Source organism: Myotis brandtii, unplaced genomic scaffold, assembly GCF_000412655.1.
Source record: "Myotis brandtii unplaced genomic scaffold, ASM41265v1 scaffold384, whole genome shotgun sequence".
In the NCBI taxonomy this organism is placed as follows: Eukaryota; Metazoa; Chordata; class Mammalia; order Chiroptera; family Vespertilionidae; genus Myotis; species Myotis brandtii.
This window is the reverse complement of record NW_005364745.1, coordinates 388,270-400,699: the sequence shown is the minus strand read 5'-3', so window position 1 is coordinate 400,699 and position 12,430 is coordinate 388,270. Positions and strand designations below refer to the sequence as shown.

The following is a 12,430-nucleotide window of genomic DNA, read 5'->3' as shown; positions in this document are numbered from 1 at the left end:
CGACAGTGGAGATGAAAACTCAGGCATACTGGCTCCAAACCCAGCAGCCAATCCTCCTGTTCTGCCTCTCTGGCATCAAGAAACAGGACTATTTTTTTTAATTGAATGTTAATGCAAATATTTATTGTACAGATACAGCTTTAGACTTCATTTACACTAAAAGTATATACATATTCCCTTCACAATGAATCGAAGGGAAAGTTATCTTAGATTGTAGGCTTCTAAAAGGGAGCTGAGTTTGAACCAAGTTATCTCTAGCATTTTCAAACAAATTTATTTAAACTCTATTACTGAAACCCAGAGTCACTCAGTAATAATTTACACCAGATGGATGTGCAAATTGGGTAGAATTTTATCATCTTTCATGTTGAATGGCTTGCCTTCCCTTAGGAAAGTGTGTGGCTTTAGACATAGGTGGTATTAGTGGGAGTGGTGGTAAAAGAGAAAAATATTAAATTTGCCAGGAAATAAAGACTTTCCCAATATATACTTATGCCAGCCTTCATTCCCATCTACAAGATTCCATGTGTTGTGTTTCCAAGATACTTAAGGCCCCGCTGGAAAAAGTAGAGGCAAGAGGTAAAAAAAAAAGAAAAAAAAAGTTTCAGTAAAAAAGTTCATTTTATTATATTCTGATTCTAGATGAAAACACAGGGTAGCAAGTCAAAACTGAAGGCTCAGCTTTTTACAACCCCTTCTCCCCACCCCCCATTCTCCAGAGGAGAGAGTTCCCCCAGCTGGGGCCAGCGGAAGCCAGACCTACCACCTTCCAGGGTTTGGCGGAGGATCCCTGCTAGTGGACAGGGGCTATACTGTGGAGCTCAGTTTGAGTCCCATGTCCAAACTTGGAAGAATCATCAGTATTCTGCAGTTGTATACCCCAAGGCCTCAACAGGGGCTCCTAGCCAAAAAGCTTCACTTCGTCTGAATAAATGAACAGTTATAGGGTCCAGCTGTATTTTCAGGCTGACTTGTTCAATATTGGCTGTGAAAATTCTTCGGGGCATCATATCAGACTACAAAGCTCTGTGATGTGATCTGGCCACAGACACTGCCTGCAAGCTCCCTACCCTTCTGCAAGGAAAAACATCAACCAGCTCCACTTGGGGGTGCGGGGAAAAGAGCAACGAGAAAGGGGGAAGCTCCCAAAAGACATGAAGAGCTCGGGGAGGGTCTCTTGATGGTACCAATGCAAGCAGGGTGCTGGGACAAGTTGGCTTCTCACCCCACATGCATTTCAGCCATTTGGCATCTGGGTAACGGCTTTCCTTTTGCTCCCATCCTCCCGATATGATGAAACAGTTAATATGACAGAACCACAGTATGTTCCTTTGCAGGAAAACAGCAGAGAAAAAAACAAAGCAGGGTCCTGATGACTGGCTCTGCAGGAGGCAGAGAGAAATCCCTGATCAACTTGTACAGAATGAGGAAGGGAGCCCCTCGCTGCTCCCTCAGGGACAAAGTCTCTTTGGAGCTCATTGTGGTGCCAAGAAGCAGAAACACAGAGAATCCCCAGCCAGACAGCAAGGACTGTTGTCCGGGTTTCTGAAGACTGTACGACTGAGGCTGTGGACAAAGGGTAGCAGGGCCAGCCCTTAGGCATGTGGCCTTCCCCAGTGTCCTGCCACAGAGTGGCTCAGTGGCTCACAGGAGCTAGTGACACATATATGAATGGCAGCACCAGCACATCCTAGTTATCTGAAAAAGTCCCACCTCTTCCCATATCTCTATGCTCTTTTCAACGTCACATTTCCAGCATTTACTTCTTACTCTATTAAGACACTCAGCTCGCCAGAATATTGGCAAAGAGCTGCTAAGGCTTAAGTAGGCAGAGGCAGATAGGATCTATGCCCGTCCACACCCTCCAGATACCAGGGGTGGAGCTGGGCTCAGAAACTAGGACTTTCATTCTATGACTTACACTTGCTTCAGACTTTACTTATATCCCTCACAGGGTATATGTCCCTTCTAAGAGGGGTAGCCATTTAATAGGGAAGAGGGCTTCAAGCTAGAAATGGCAACTTACATGGAAGACACGCACGTTCTTACTTTTCTAATAGAGACGATAAATAAGGCTCTGTCATCTTAGCTCCAATGAAGCTGGGCTGTGTTTCAGAACCCCTCATAATTGTCTTTAGTGAGCAGTTGGTTCAAATAAGTACAATATTGAAAATGGATTTCTTCTCACATTCCAATTCAAGAAGCCAAATTTCATTTACATCCAAGGGTACCAAATGGGGGTGAGGTTGTACAGAAGGAAGAGTGGGAGAAAGGCTCTCTAAGATGCTTCAGTTTTATGCCCCTGAAACCTCTAAGGAAATGAAGTGCCTTCCTTCTAGGCACTATCGTCCTGGGAGTGAAAATAACAGAGTCAAACCTGACTCGATCTCGGGCCCTTACCTAGACCTGCTAGGGGTCCCACAGGGGGAGAAACACTGGTCTTGAAGAGATCCAGAGGGTTGGTCTGTGGGGTTGCAGATTGTCCCGTAGGTGATGCCTGGCCTGGAGGTTCTGAGTCCGGAGGAGCAAAGATGTCTGATGTCAGCAAGTCATTTGCTGGAGACTGACAGGGTAGAGGGGGACATAAAGGAGTTACTCAGCAACAGAGAAACGCAGTGTCATTCTGTCTCCTACTCTGTACCTCAAATCGGGAACCACACAGAAAAACCACTTCCTATACTGATGGACTACCACAAAACACCAACCAACCAACCAACCAACCAAAGCAAAAGGACAAGGATCCCTGCAATGGGCAGGAGACGAGGTCTTGGACTCTCAAAGTGAAATCTAATTTACTTATTTACACATTTGTGTCTGCCCGGTCTCCTTGCCAGCTAAAAGCTTGAAGCTGGGAAAGGGACAGTTATAAATAAGTCGCTTAAATGTGTTTGACCATTCTAGTGGATTTGAATCAGTCTGCATGGCCTTGATACACTAGTCTAATCATTAGGCCAGCCTACATATTCCAAAGAGATTAAAAAATAATACTTAACAGAAACCACATTTTAAATTGCTTTTGAATGAAGTGGTAACAGTAAATACAGGTATCTTTTAAGACAATGGATTATTCAGTCAACTTTTAATAGAGGAGACAAACTCAAGAATTTGACGCCCCCACCTTGGTCATTAGCACAACCTGAGGGGTGTGTGCGGGGCGCGCGGTAGTGCGGGGAAGGTGTGGATAAGGGGAATCACAAGAACCCTTGCCCTCCGCTCCCAGAACGTGACCATCAAACTTACCAGAGGTACAGAAGCATAGCAGCATTAAAAACGGAAAAAAACTTGTGTTTAGTTAATAATAAGAGACAAGGCATGCAGAGGGAAAGCAGGCCGCGACAACGCTGCTGAGCGCGAAGCTTTGAAAGGGTGGTGATTAGAGGAAGGTATTCCTGGGGGATGACAGGCTCACCCCACCTTCTATATAGAGTACAGCCACACAGGAAACTACAATAGCAGCAGGAAAGACAGCTGGCCTCAGACCACCCTGGGACAGCGAACATGCATTCTGCCCACGGACATGCGGAGAAGACAATTCACCTTGGCAGTCCTTCTGCCTCTTCCTGGTTTGGTACTCTGTGGAGGTGGGATAATGGCTATGGAGTCATGTGTGGAGGACTGGACAGAGCTCTCCAAGTCCTGCTTTAGGCCATTTGGCACGGGCAGTCCTTTGGGAGGGCTTCCCACAAAAGGGTTCGGGGAGGATTTGACATGGAAGCCGTTCTGTTCTCTGTCAGAGACCCCATTCTGAGTTCTCACTGCTGGCTGGGTTTGCGGGCTGGAGAGGGGCCACGGGTCTGCCTGAGCTTCCTGCTTGCCAGTCCGGTTAGAGATCTGGTCAAACTGCTGACCAAAGTAATCAACATCCCCATTCAGGGGCCCATTACTCAGCGGAGTAGACAAGCCACTCAAATTCTCTGTCTTCTGATCTGGAGATTTGAGAGAATCAAATGAAGAGGGTGGCGATTGGTCCTGCTGTGCAAAAGGATCATCACGGAAAGGGTCGGGATTGGGGGTGGGAAAGAAATGGAGATTGGCAGGAAAGGCATTTTCGGGCAAGAAAGACGCCTGAGGCTTTGGTCGAGGAAGAGAGGAGGAGGTGATGCCGTTTGTTAATGAATTTTCTCTTAAAGAATTCTGATTGGTGTTGATTTCAGAGTTTAGATCCACTAACAGGATATCTTTGCTTTCCTATCACATTTGGAAAGAGAAAAAAAAAAGAGAGAAAGAAAGTGTTAGTCCATGTTGTGACTACAAATGAAAAAGCTACATAAAATGACCAGGGTTATCACAATTCCCGTGAGATTTTGGTTTTTGACAAACAGGTTGACGATGATCTCCCATCCCCTCGGTGAGTGCATTTTCCAGTTGAATAGGTCCTCCCTCCCCCTTCCCCACCTGTGCCTGTTTATTTATGTCTCAACTTCATTGACCCCTTAATTAAATGAAATCTTACTGTTGTTTATATCATTCATGTCACAGATCACCCTTACAGACTGGCTGAGTTCATGATCATGGTTGTTTCAATTCATGTCTTTGAAAGTCTTAAAGGAATTCACTGTGAGTCACTCCAAGTGATTAAGTATATAGAGCTTGAAGGTAAGACTAGACTTCAGAAGCCCTGCCCAGCTTCCTGCCTGATATCTTTGCTTTCCTATCACTGTACCCCAGTCATGTAACATCACCTCTCCAAATAAGCGCATTTACTGGCTAATACATTCATATTTTGCAGTTCTGGATGTGATGAAGTTTGAGGTCAAATATATCTCCCTATAATTGGTCTTTCCTTGGGTCAACTATAGGGAGATGTCAGGTATGTTTTTTAAAATATTTCAGAATCTTTTTGAAAGTGCTTTTTTTATTGCTTAAAGTATTACAAAGGGTATTACATATGTGTCCTTTTTTTCCCCCCGCCCTTGCCAGAATCTTTTTGAAAGTGCCAGCCAAGTTAGATCTCTCATCCTGATCCTCTTAGCCTCTCCTCTGGACACACCCTTTTGTCTATGTCTTTCTAAGAAAGTGATAACCTAAGATAGGGATATAATCTAACAACATCACATTAACCTCTTGTATTTGTGCATCTTTAAAAAATAATATAGCTTAAGCCTTAGCTGGTTGGGCTCAGTGGATAGAACATTGGGTCTCAGGTTCGATTCCAATCAAGGGCACATGCCTGGGTTGCAGGCTTGGTCCAACGTACAGGAGGCAGCCAATTAATAATCCCCTCTCATCATTGATGTTTCTATCTCTCTCTTCCTCTCCCTTCCTCTCTGAAATCAATAAAAATATATTTTAAAAAATATAGCTTAAGAGTTGCCTATCTCATCTATCTAGAGGATAAATTCAACTAATCTTTGTCTTTAATTTATATATAATCTAGTCTGATTTATGTATAAGGTGGAGATGTGGGTTTAAGAGTTAATTTGAAAGACATACCAAATTCGTAACTCCACAAATTTTATTCCTTATCAGTTTCTGGCATGTTAATTATCTGGGTTCTCAGTTGTTAGGTAAGACATCCTTCTTAGCATAAGAGCAGCCAATTGGATCAATCTGCCACGTCTTTATCACTAGTTAGGAGCCACCCTGGGACTGAACTGTCACACTGACAGACCCTCCTCCTAACTGACTTTGGTCCATTAATACTTCACTATGCTGACCACAGAGGAATATAAACCATAAACACCTTTGAAATGGAAGTTGGAATTCTAGCATTGCCCTGAACAGATCACTAAACATTATGATCCTTGAGACAAAAACAACCGTCAGGGAATATAAAATTCTCAAAAAGAAAAAGGAGGCCTGAGGAGGCAGACCTCTTTTGTTTTAAGGGAAAAGAATACATTTTTAGAAAGTTTAGGCCCCAAATCAGACCTAATTAGTACTCTATCTTTTGGCTTCCTTTACTGTTAGGTATAAACCACAATGCTTAAAAACCAGCTTTTCTTTTTATAACCAGAAGAATTTGTCAGAAGAAAGAGCTTGTCATTAAAATTTTCTTTTAATCAAAGAAACAGAATGGAAGATTTCTTAATGTAGGGATCTTTAACAATCAAAAGGCAGGAAAAGGTACTACAAAAGCTTGTGATTTCAGTATTTATTCATTTATTAGGAGCCACCTCTGGTTAGAACAGTTGGGTATTCACAGCTGGCAGAGTTCTCCTTTGCAAATACTTCAGAAGAAGTTCTTAGGACACCAAACAGGAGCCCCAGTGTTAGACTTCAGAATAGTCGGCCTATAAGTGAAATGTATAAGGCTTCCTCAGCTCAGGTCTGTTGCTAATTCCAGATTAAGAGTCTATCACATGATCTCACTCATATGTGGAATCTAATGAACAAAATAAACTGATGAACAAAATAGATCCAAAGACATAGAAGCATGGAGCAGATTGTTGAAGCTCAGAGGGATGGTGGGGGTGGGGTGGTGGTTGGGGAGAGATTAGCCAAAGACTTTATATGCATATATGCATAACCATGGACACAGACAATAGTGTGAAGGCCTGAGGGTGGGGGGGAGCAGGGTGGAGGGGGTCAATGGGAAATAAAGGGGACATATGCAATACTTTCAACAATAAAGAAAAATTAAAAAAAAAAAGATTGAGTCTAGTTCATAGACTATAATTAAGAGATGCAAGACTCCTCATCCACCTCCTAGGTCAGAGCTTCATGCAATTTTTCCTTGGATGTCAATACTGCATCCACACAGCCATCGTTGGAGGACCCAAGAGACAAGCACTAGTGATAGGAGAGTGAAATGCAGTCCCTGCTCTTAGGGAGCTCCAGCAAGAGGGGCAGCAGGCAACCAAGGGGTGTCTGTCCAGAGACGGAGTCTTAACTACTGAACTCCATAGCCTAGCTCTCCTCTAGGCAGCTATGCCACCTAAACATCTCGCTGCCAAATCCTGGACTTCCCTACCCGAAGCTTTCTGTGTCTTTCTGTATTAAAATAAGCTTCGTTAGCCAGACCTTCAAAGTGACCCACAAGCAGGAGGGGAATCCAGTTTACATTTAGCCTAACTACTCTATTTTCCTACACATTTAAAAGACCCAGTTCAAGTTCAGATAATTTATAAAGCCTCTTCCCATGGATCCTCTATTTCAGCTTCACCTGTGCCCTTTCCGCATCTTACTTCCACAACACTGTGCCCTGGCCCATCCCTGCACCAGTTTTAACCTCCTTGAAGGTGGACCATACCTTATGTTCTTCTCATAATAACTCTGAATGATCAACATTTTCATTAGAGCATGTCTTTTTTTTTCTTTTTCTTTTTTTAGATCAGTATGGATGAATATTGTTCAAGTGGTTTTCCAATAAAAATTACATTCTGAGGTATGCTACTTAGTTTGCAACATGAGCTTTATTTGTAACACATACAACTATTCTGTATAAATGTGGGAGGAGGGACAGGGCCTAACTAATAAAGTTTAGATAATTGAGATTTATCCTCTCTTCATCTCTTCCAAAGCAACTACTGTAAGATTTGAATCTTTTAAAACATGCTGGTTTTATCAAGTAAAGATAAGTTTATTTTGTGACCTATGAATATAAAGTCAATCTGCAAGAATATGCTGGCAAAGTCTGACCAGCTCATAATTAATGCTGTTGGAATTCTCTTATTAGATACCATCTACTTTGATGGTATTTATTTCTTTAATATATTATTAGTTATTGATACACCAAAAATTCGTAAAATGTATGAAGTCTAATATCAACGAGACTCAGGCTTACTCAAGCTGCTTTCTATTTCCTTTTCCCTAACTTTCCAGAAGGCTACAGAAGCAGACGAAGCCGTCAGTGCTTCCTTGCCTACCCCATGGAAACTGCTTCAGAGCTTGAGTGTTCTGATCTCTTTCAATAAACTTGTTTGAATGCCAGTTACACTTGGAAAGCATGCTTTTCAGACATCGATTTCAGAGCTGGCATGGACCTTCCAGGGCTGTCTAATCCTGTATGTCAAAAAGTTTCTCCTTAGAACGGTAACAGACATTGTGAAGAATGACAGGTTCTACAGGCAAGTGAGTTAGGACACACTGCTTTACAGAACCGTGAACAGGCTTCTCTGTGGCGGCTTTGAGGCCTCTATAATGCAGTTATACAGTGTGAATCTCATAGGCTTAGGGCCTGGGAAGGGGGTATCCAGCCCCTGCTCCTTCTCACCTCCAGAGCTTCAGCATTTTATGTGAAGTTTCAGGGACCTGGCATTCTCTGCAATACTCCGGGCCAGTGAGACTCACCCAGTCTCTGGTCTGCTGTGGTTTTATTTCCAGTGACCTTCTTGGCCAGACAGGCTTGCTTAATAATTCCCTGATGTCAGAGACCCCTAGATAGACAGTGATGCTCTTTTGTCTGGTTGTAGCCTTCTCGTCTTTTATGTTCAAGCCTGGAAATTCACTCAGCACTATTAGCTGACCCTCCAAAGCCAGGTAAATACCTTATAATTAACATCCACTAATAAGCTTTTTAATTGGTTTTAATGTTGGTCTCCTTTTTAATTGGCTTTAACGATGTCATTGACATTGTGCATCTCATTGCTGTGCCCGGAAAGTAGCAGGTATTCAAGAAACTATTAAATAAATAACAGAAGTTGTAAAAAGCCATTCAAAATTACATGGGTAATTCCACTGGAGGCCTGTTTTGGAAGGTCTGAGACTTGGGTTTTGGTGCTGAATTTGAACCTCTTTCTTTGGTAAATTTTTATTTTTTTCAGAATTACCATTTTCTTATCTGTAAAGGAAAATGTCATTCTAGTCTTGATATTAAGAAGATGTGATACACTCTAATATCCTGTAAAAAATGAGAAACTTTTTTTTTGAAACAAGGACAAGTCTTGGTTAAACATAGTTAAATCTTGCTTCACACCAAGCTTATGCTAACTCACAAAGGAAGAATAAAAAATAAATGGAGCAGCCAGGAGGTTTTACAATTAATCATTTAACAAACATACTTCCTTCAAGTAGGCTTATGCCAAGAATTATTATTCAACTCCTCCTTCTGATCCTAAGTAATACCAAGAAGGACTACATTGCCTGACCTATGGCTCAGATTTAATCTCCAAGCAATATTAAGTATCTGAATTAGTCCTGATAGGTTCCCATGGTGACTTAAGATGCAAATTTGTTCTAGCAGCCATTTACACTTTATGCAGAAAAAAATCTGCTGCCATGTTCCAAGTTTCAATAAAGATGCTCAAGATTTCTGGTTAATTGCCAATTTGAGTCATAGATGTCATTTCCATTACATTGCAAATTTAAAAACAGACACTTACTGTTGGACTATTTAGGTCAGGAGGTGTAGACATGTCCCCAAACAAATCCATCCGGTCAACAGCCTTAAAAAAGTATTTGGATTAGATTCAGATGTGTCTACTCAAAAAGGTTATTTTGTATATTGTAGTGATTGTTTCCTAAACAGACGTTTAGGAAAATAGCCGTCACAATTGAATTTTCATTTAACTAATACAGATTTGATATTGGGCGATTTAGGTCAGGAAGTGTAGACAGGTACCCAAGCAAATCCATCTGGTCCAAACTCTTTAAAAAGTATTCGAGCCCCAGCTGGTTTGGCTCAGTGGATAGAGCGTCGGCCTGCATACTGAAGGGTTCCAGGTTCGATTCCAGTCAAGGGCACATGCCTGGGTTTCAGGCTTGATCCCCAGTGCGGGGCGGGGGAGGAGGCATGCAGAGGGCAGCCAACTAATGATTCTCTCTCATCATTGATTCTTCTATCTCTCTCCCTCTCCCTTCCTCTCTGAAATCAATAAAAAAAAGTATTTGGATTAGATTTAGATGTCTTTACTAAAAAGATTGCTTTTTATATTAACATCAATGTTAGGGAAATAGTTGTTGCAATTGGATTTTCATACAGATTCTGTCTTTGCAACATCTACAGGAAGTAAAACCCACATTCTGGTAAGCAAGAATCATAAAAGGTCACATACATACCAATTTCAGTTTGTTAGCTTGGTCATCAAGAGTCATTAGGGCCTCGCTTCCATTCTGAAAAGATGGCAAATATTTAAGGGCTTAGTTGGCAAGTTTTCATTTCCTAGTGTATTGACTTGCTCAGTGGTTATAATTTTGGTCCTGATCATTCAACCATACGTCTCCCATGACCAGAAGGGTCATGAACACAGAGCAATAAGCCAGAAGGGGAGCATGCTGGGCAGGGAGCAAACAAGGGCTTAATCACGTCATACATCACAATTCACAAGGAGAGAAGATGCAGTTTTACCTCGACTGCGTTGTTGGCTTCTTCCATCTAAAAAGAAAGACATAAATTCAGTGATCTAGTAATTATAGTTAAAATGAGTTAAATAAAAGAACAAATATACCTATCAGTTCACAGGCATAAGCAAAAGAGACTCTTGCATATTATCTCTGCTCTATAGTCCCCTCCCCTTCTCACATTAATACTGGATTTGAACAGAGTTAATGGCCTTAAACTTGGTAACCCTGTATAGTCTTTAGAATTGATGTGAAGCTTGTAGGGAGAAAAGACCAGAGTCAGGGACTAGAAATAAGTGCTTAATGATAACTCCCATCCATTGCCCTGCTATTTGGGAAGAAGAGACAATACATTTCTCTACTTCCCATACTTTGGAGATCTACATAGAAGCCAATTCTCCAGGCAGGCCATATGTTTAGATAATGTTCACATATGGTCCTAATACTGTCTTAAGTTTAATAGAACCTGTATTGGGTAGCACTTGCCTTTTTCAATTTTACTGAACGTTGCCATTTGTGTAAAAAATTAGCAAAAATGGCCCGCGCCACCTGTTAGCGCGCGATAAAAACTACCCGCAAACAATGTTAACTTTAATAGAACCTGTATTGGGTAGCACTTGCCTTTTTTTTTTCTTCTTCCTTTTTCTTCACGTTATAGATAACTTGAAAAAGGTCTTTAAGATCAATGACTAATGGCTCAGCCTGAAGCAAGAGAGAACATCTTTATCAGTATTTTAATCTTACTATTTTCTTCCCTTTGTCTCCCATCAGTTCTGATTTAGTACTCCCCTCCCCACTTTCTCTTAAAGCTCCTTACTACGTTCCCCTGTTTTATGGGAAATAACCCCTACTCCCATCCCCACCCCCAGGCAGTGGTTCTCAACCTTCTTAATGCTGCGACCCTTTAATACAGTTCCTCATGTTGTGGTGACCCCCAACCATAAAATTATTTTCGTTGCTACTTCATAACTGTAATTTTGCTACTGTTATGAATCGTAATGTAAATATCTGATATGCAGGATGTATTTTCATTGTTACAAATTGAACATAATTAAAGCATAGTGATTAATCACAAAAACAATATGTAATTATATATGTGTTTTCCGATGATCTTAGGCAACAACTGTGAAAGGGTCGTTCGACTCCCAAAGGGGTCGCGACCCACAGGTTGAGAACCGCTTCCTTAGACCAATAAACATAGTTATCCTTTGAATCATTGTTTATTCCTCCCCCTATCTCCAGTTGTTTCTAGAAAGCTCTTTAGTTGAGTGATAGACACTCCTATGTTCCACTGAGGACAAGTCCCCTACAGGTATACCTCAGGGCTTAGCACTTACCTGCTGCCCTGTTTTTATGGCAAAAAACTGATGCTGGCCTTCTGCTCCACACACATAACCAAATGCCCGGTTGTCTGTCACATCTCGGGCAATGAAAGAGATCTTATTTACTGGATGTTCGTGCTCTATCACCTGAAAAAGGACAAACACATGATTTCCTGGGAAAATTAGCATCTATCTGTATGCTAGCGCAGCTAAGCATCAGATATATGCAGAGGCTGAATCAACCACTGAGCCACACTGGACAGGTTATTCTTGTATTATTATTTATTAGTTATTTATTATTAATACAATACAACTGAAAACTTACTTTTCTCTACCCTTATATATTAAAATGAGACCCATGCATAGACCTACAATAGCATCACAAACCAAAGGTTAGGATTAATCTAGTTCTTGTACCTGGGGTCGAAAAGAATACCCAAGTGATATTATAGCATACCCATGTTTATAGACTCGACACATCTATTAGAGGATGATCTAGTAATTATAGTTAAAATGAGTTAAATAAAAGGACAAATATACCTATCAGTTCACAGGCATAAGCTAAAGAGACTCTTGCATATTATCTCTGCTCTACAGTCCCCTCCCCTTCTCACATTAATACTGGATTTGAACAGAGTTACTGGACTTAAACTTGGTAATCCTGTATAGTCTTTAGAATTGATGTGAAGCTTGTAGGGAGAAAAGACCAGAGTCAGGGACTAGAAATAAGTGCTTAATGATAACTCCCATCCATTGCCCTGCTATTTGGGAAGAAGAGACAATACATTTCTCTACTTCCCATACTTTGGAGATCTACATAGAAGCCAATTCTCCAGGCAGGCCATATGTTTAGATAATGTTCACATATGGTCCTAATACTGTCTTAA

The 12,430-nt window shown here is 41.4% G+C and overlaps 1 protein-coding gene and 1 long non-coding RNA gene across 8 annotated transcripts in view; both read right to left on the bottom strand.

The window, feature by feature from the left end:
• Window positions 1–12,430, bottom strand: part of DAB2 (Dab, mitogen-responsive phosphoprotein, homolog 2 (Drosophila)) — a 159,421-nt gene that overhangs the window by 6,600 nt on the left and 140,391 nt on the right. For 4 of the 7 annotated variants that reach the window (XM_014544848.1, XM_014544847.1, XM_014544851.1 and 1 more), the window contains exons 6-11: window positions 10,843–10,923; window positions 10,229–10,255; window positions 9,940–9,993; window positions 9,264–9,326; window positions 3,538–4,188; window positions 2,401–2,563 (exon numbers count right to left, since the gene is read on the bottom strand). In XM_014544848.1, the coding sequence (XP_014400334.1) occupies window positions 2,401–2,563; window positions 3,538–4,188; window positions 9,264–9,326; window positions 9,940–9,993; window positions 10,229–10,255; window positions 10,843–10,923 (1,039 nt within the window). Of the gene's footprint in view, window positions 1–2,400; window positions 2,564–3,537; window positions 4,189–9,263; window positions 9,327–9,939; window positions 9,994–10,228; window positions 10,256–10,842; window positions 10,924–11,558; window positions 11,748–12,430 lie in introns of those variants that run through there. The other 3 variants (XM_014544849.1, XM_014544850.1, XM_005872568.1) reach the window with 3 other exon arrangements.
• LOC106727188 lies at window positions 102–2,392 on the bottom strand. The gene is made up of 2 exons (XR_001363360.1): window positions 2,050–2,392; window positions 102–557 (listed from the first exon to the last, which is right to left on the bottom strand). It is a non-coding gene; the product is annotated as an uncharacterized LOC106727188 (long non-coding RNA).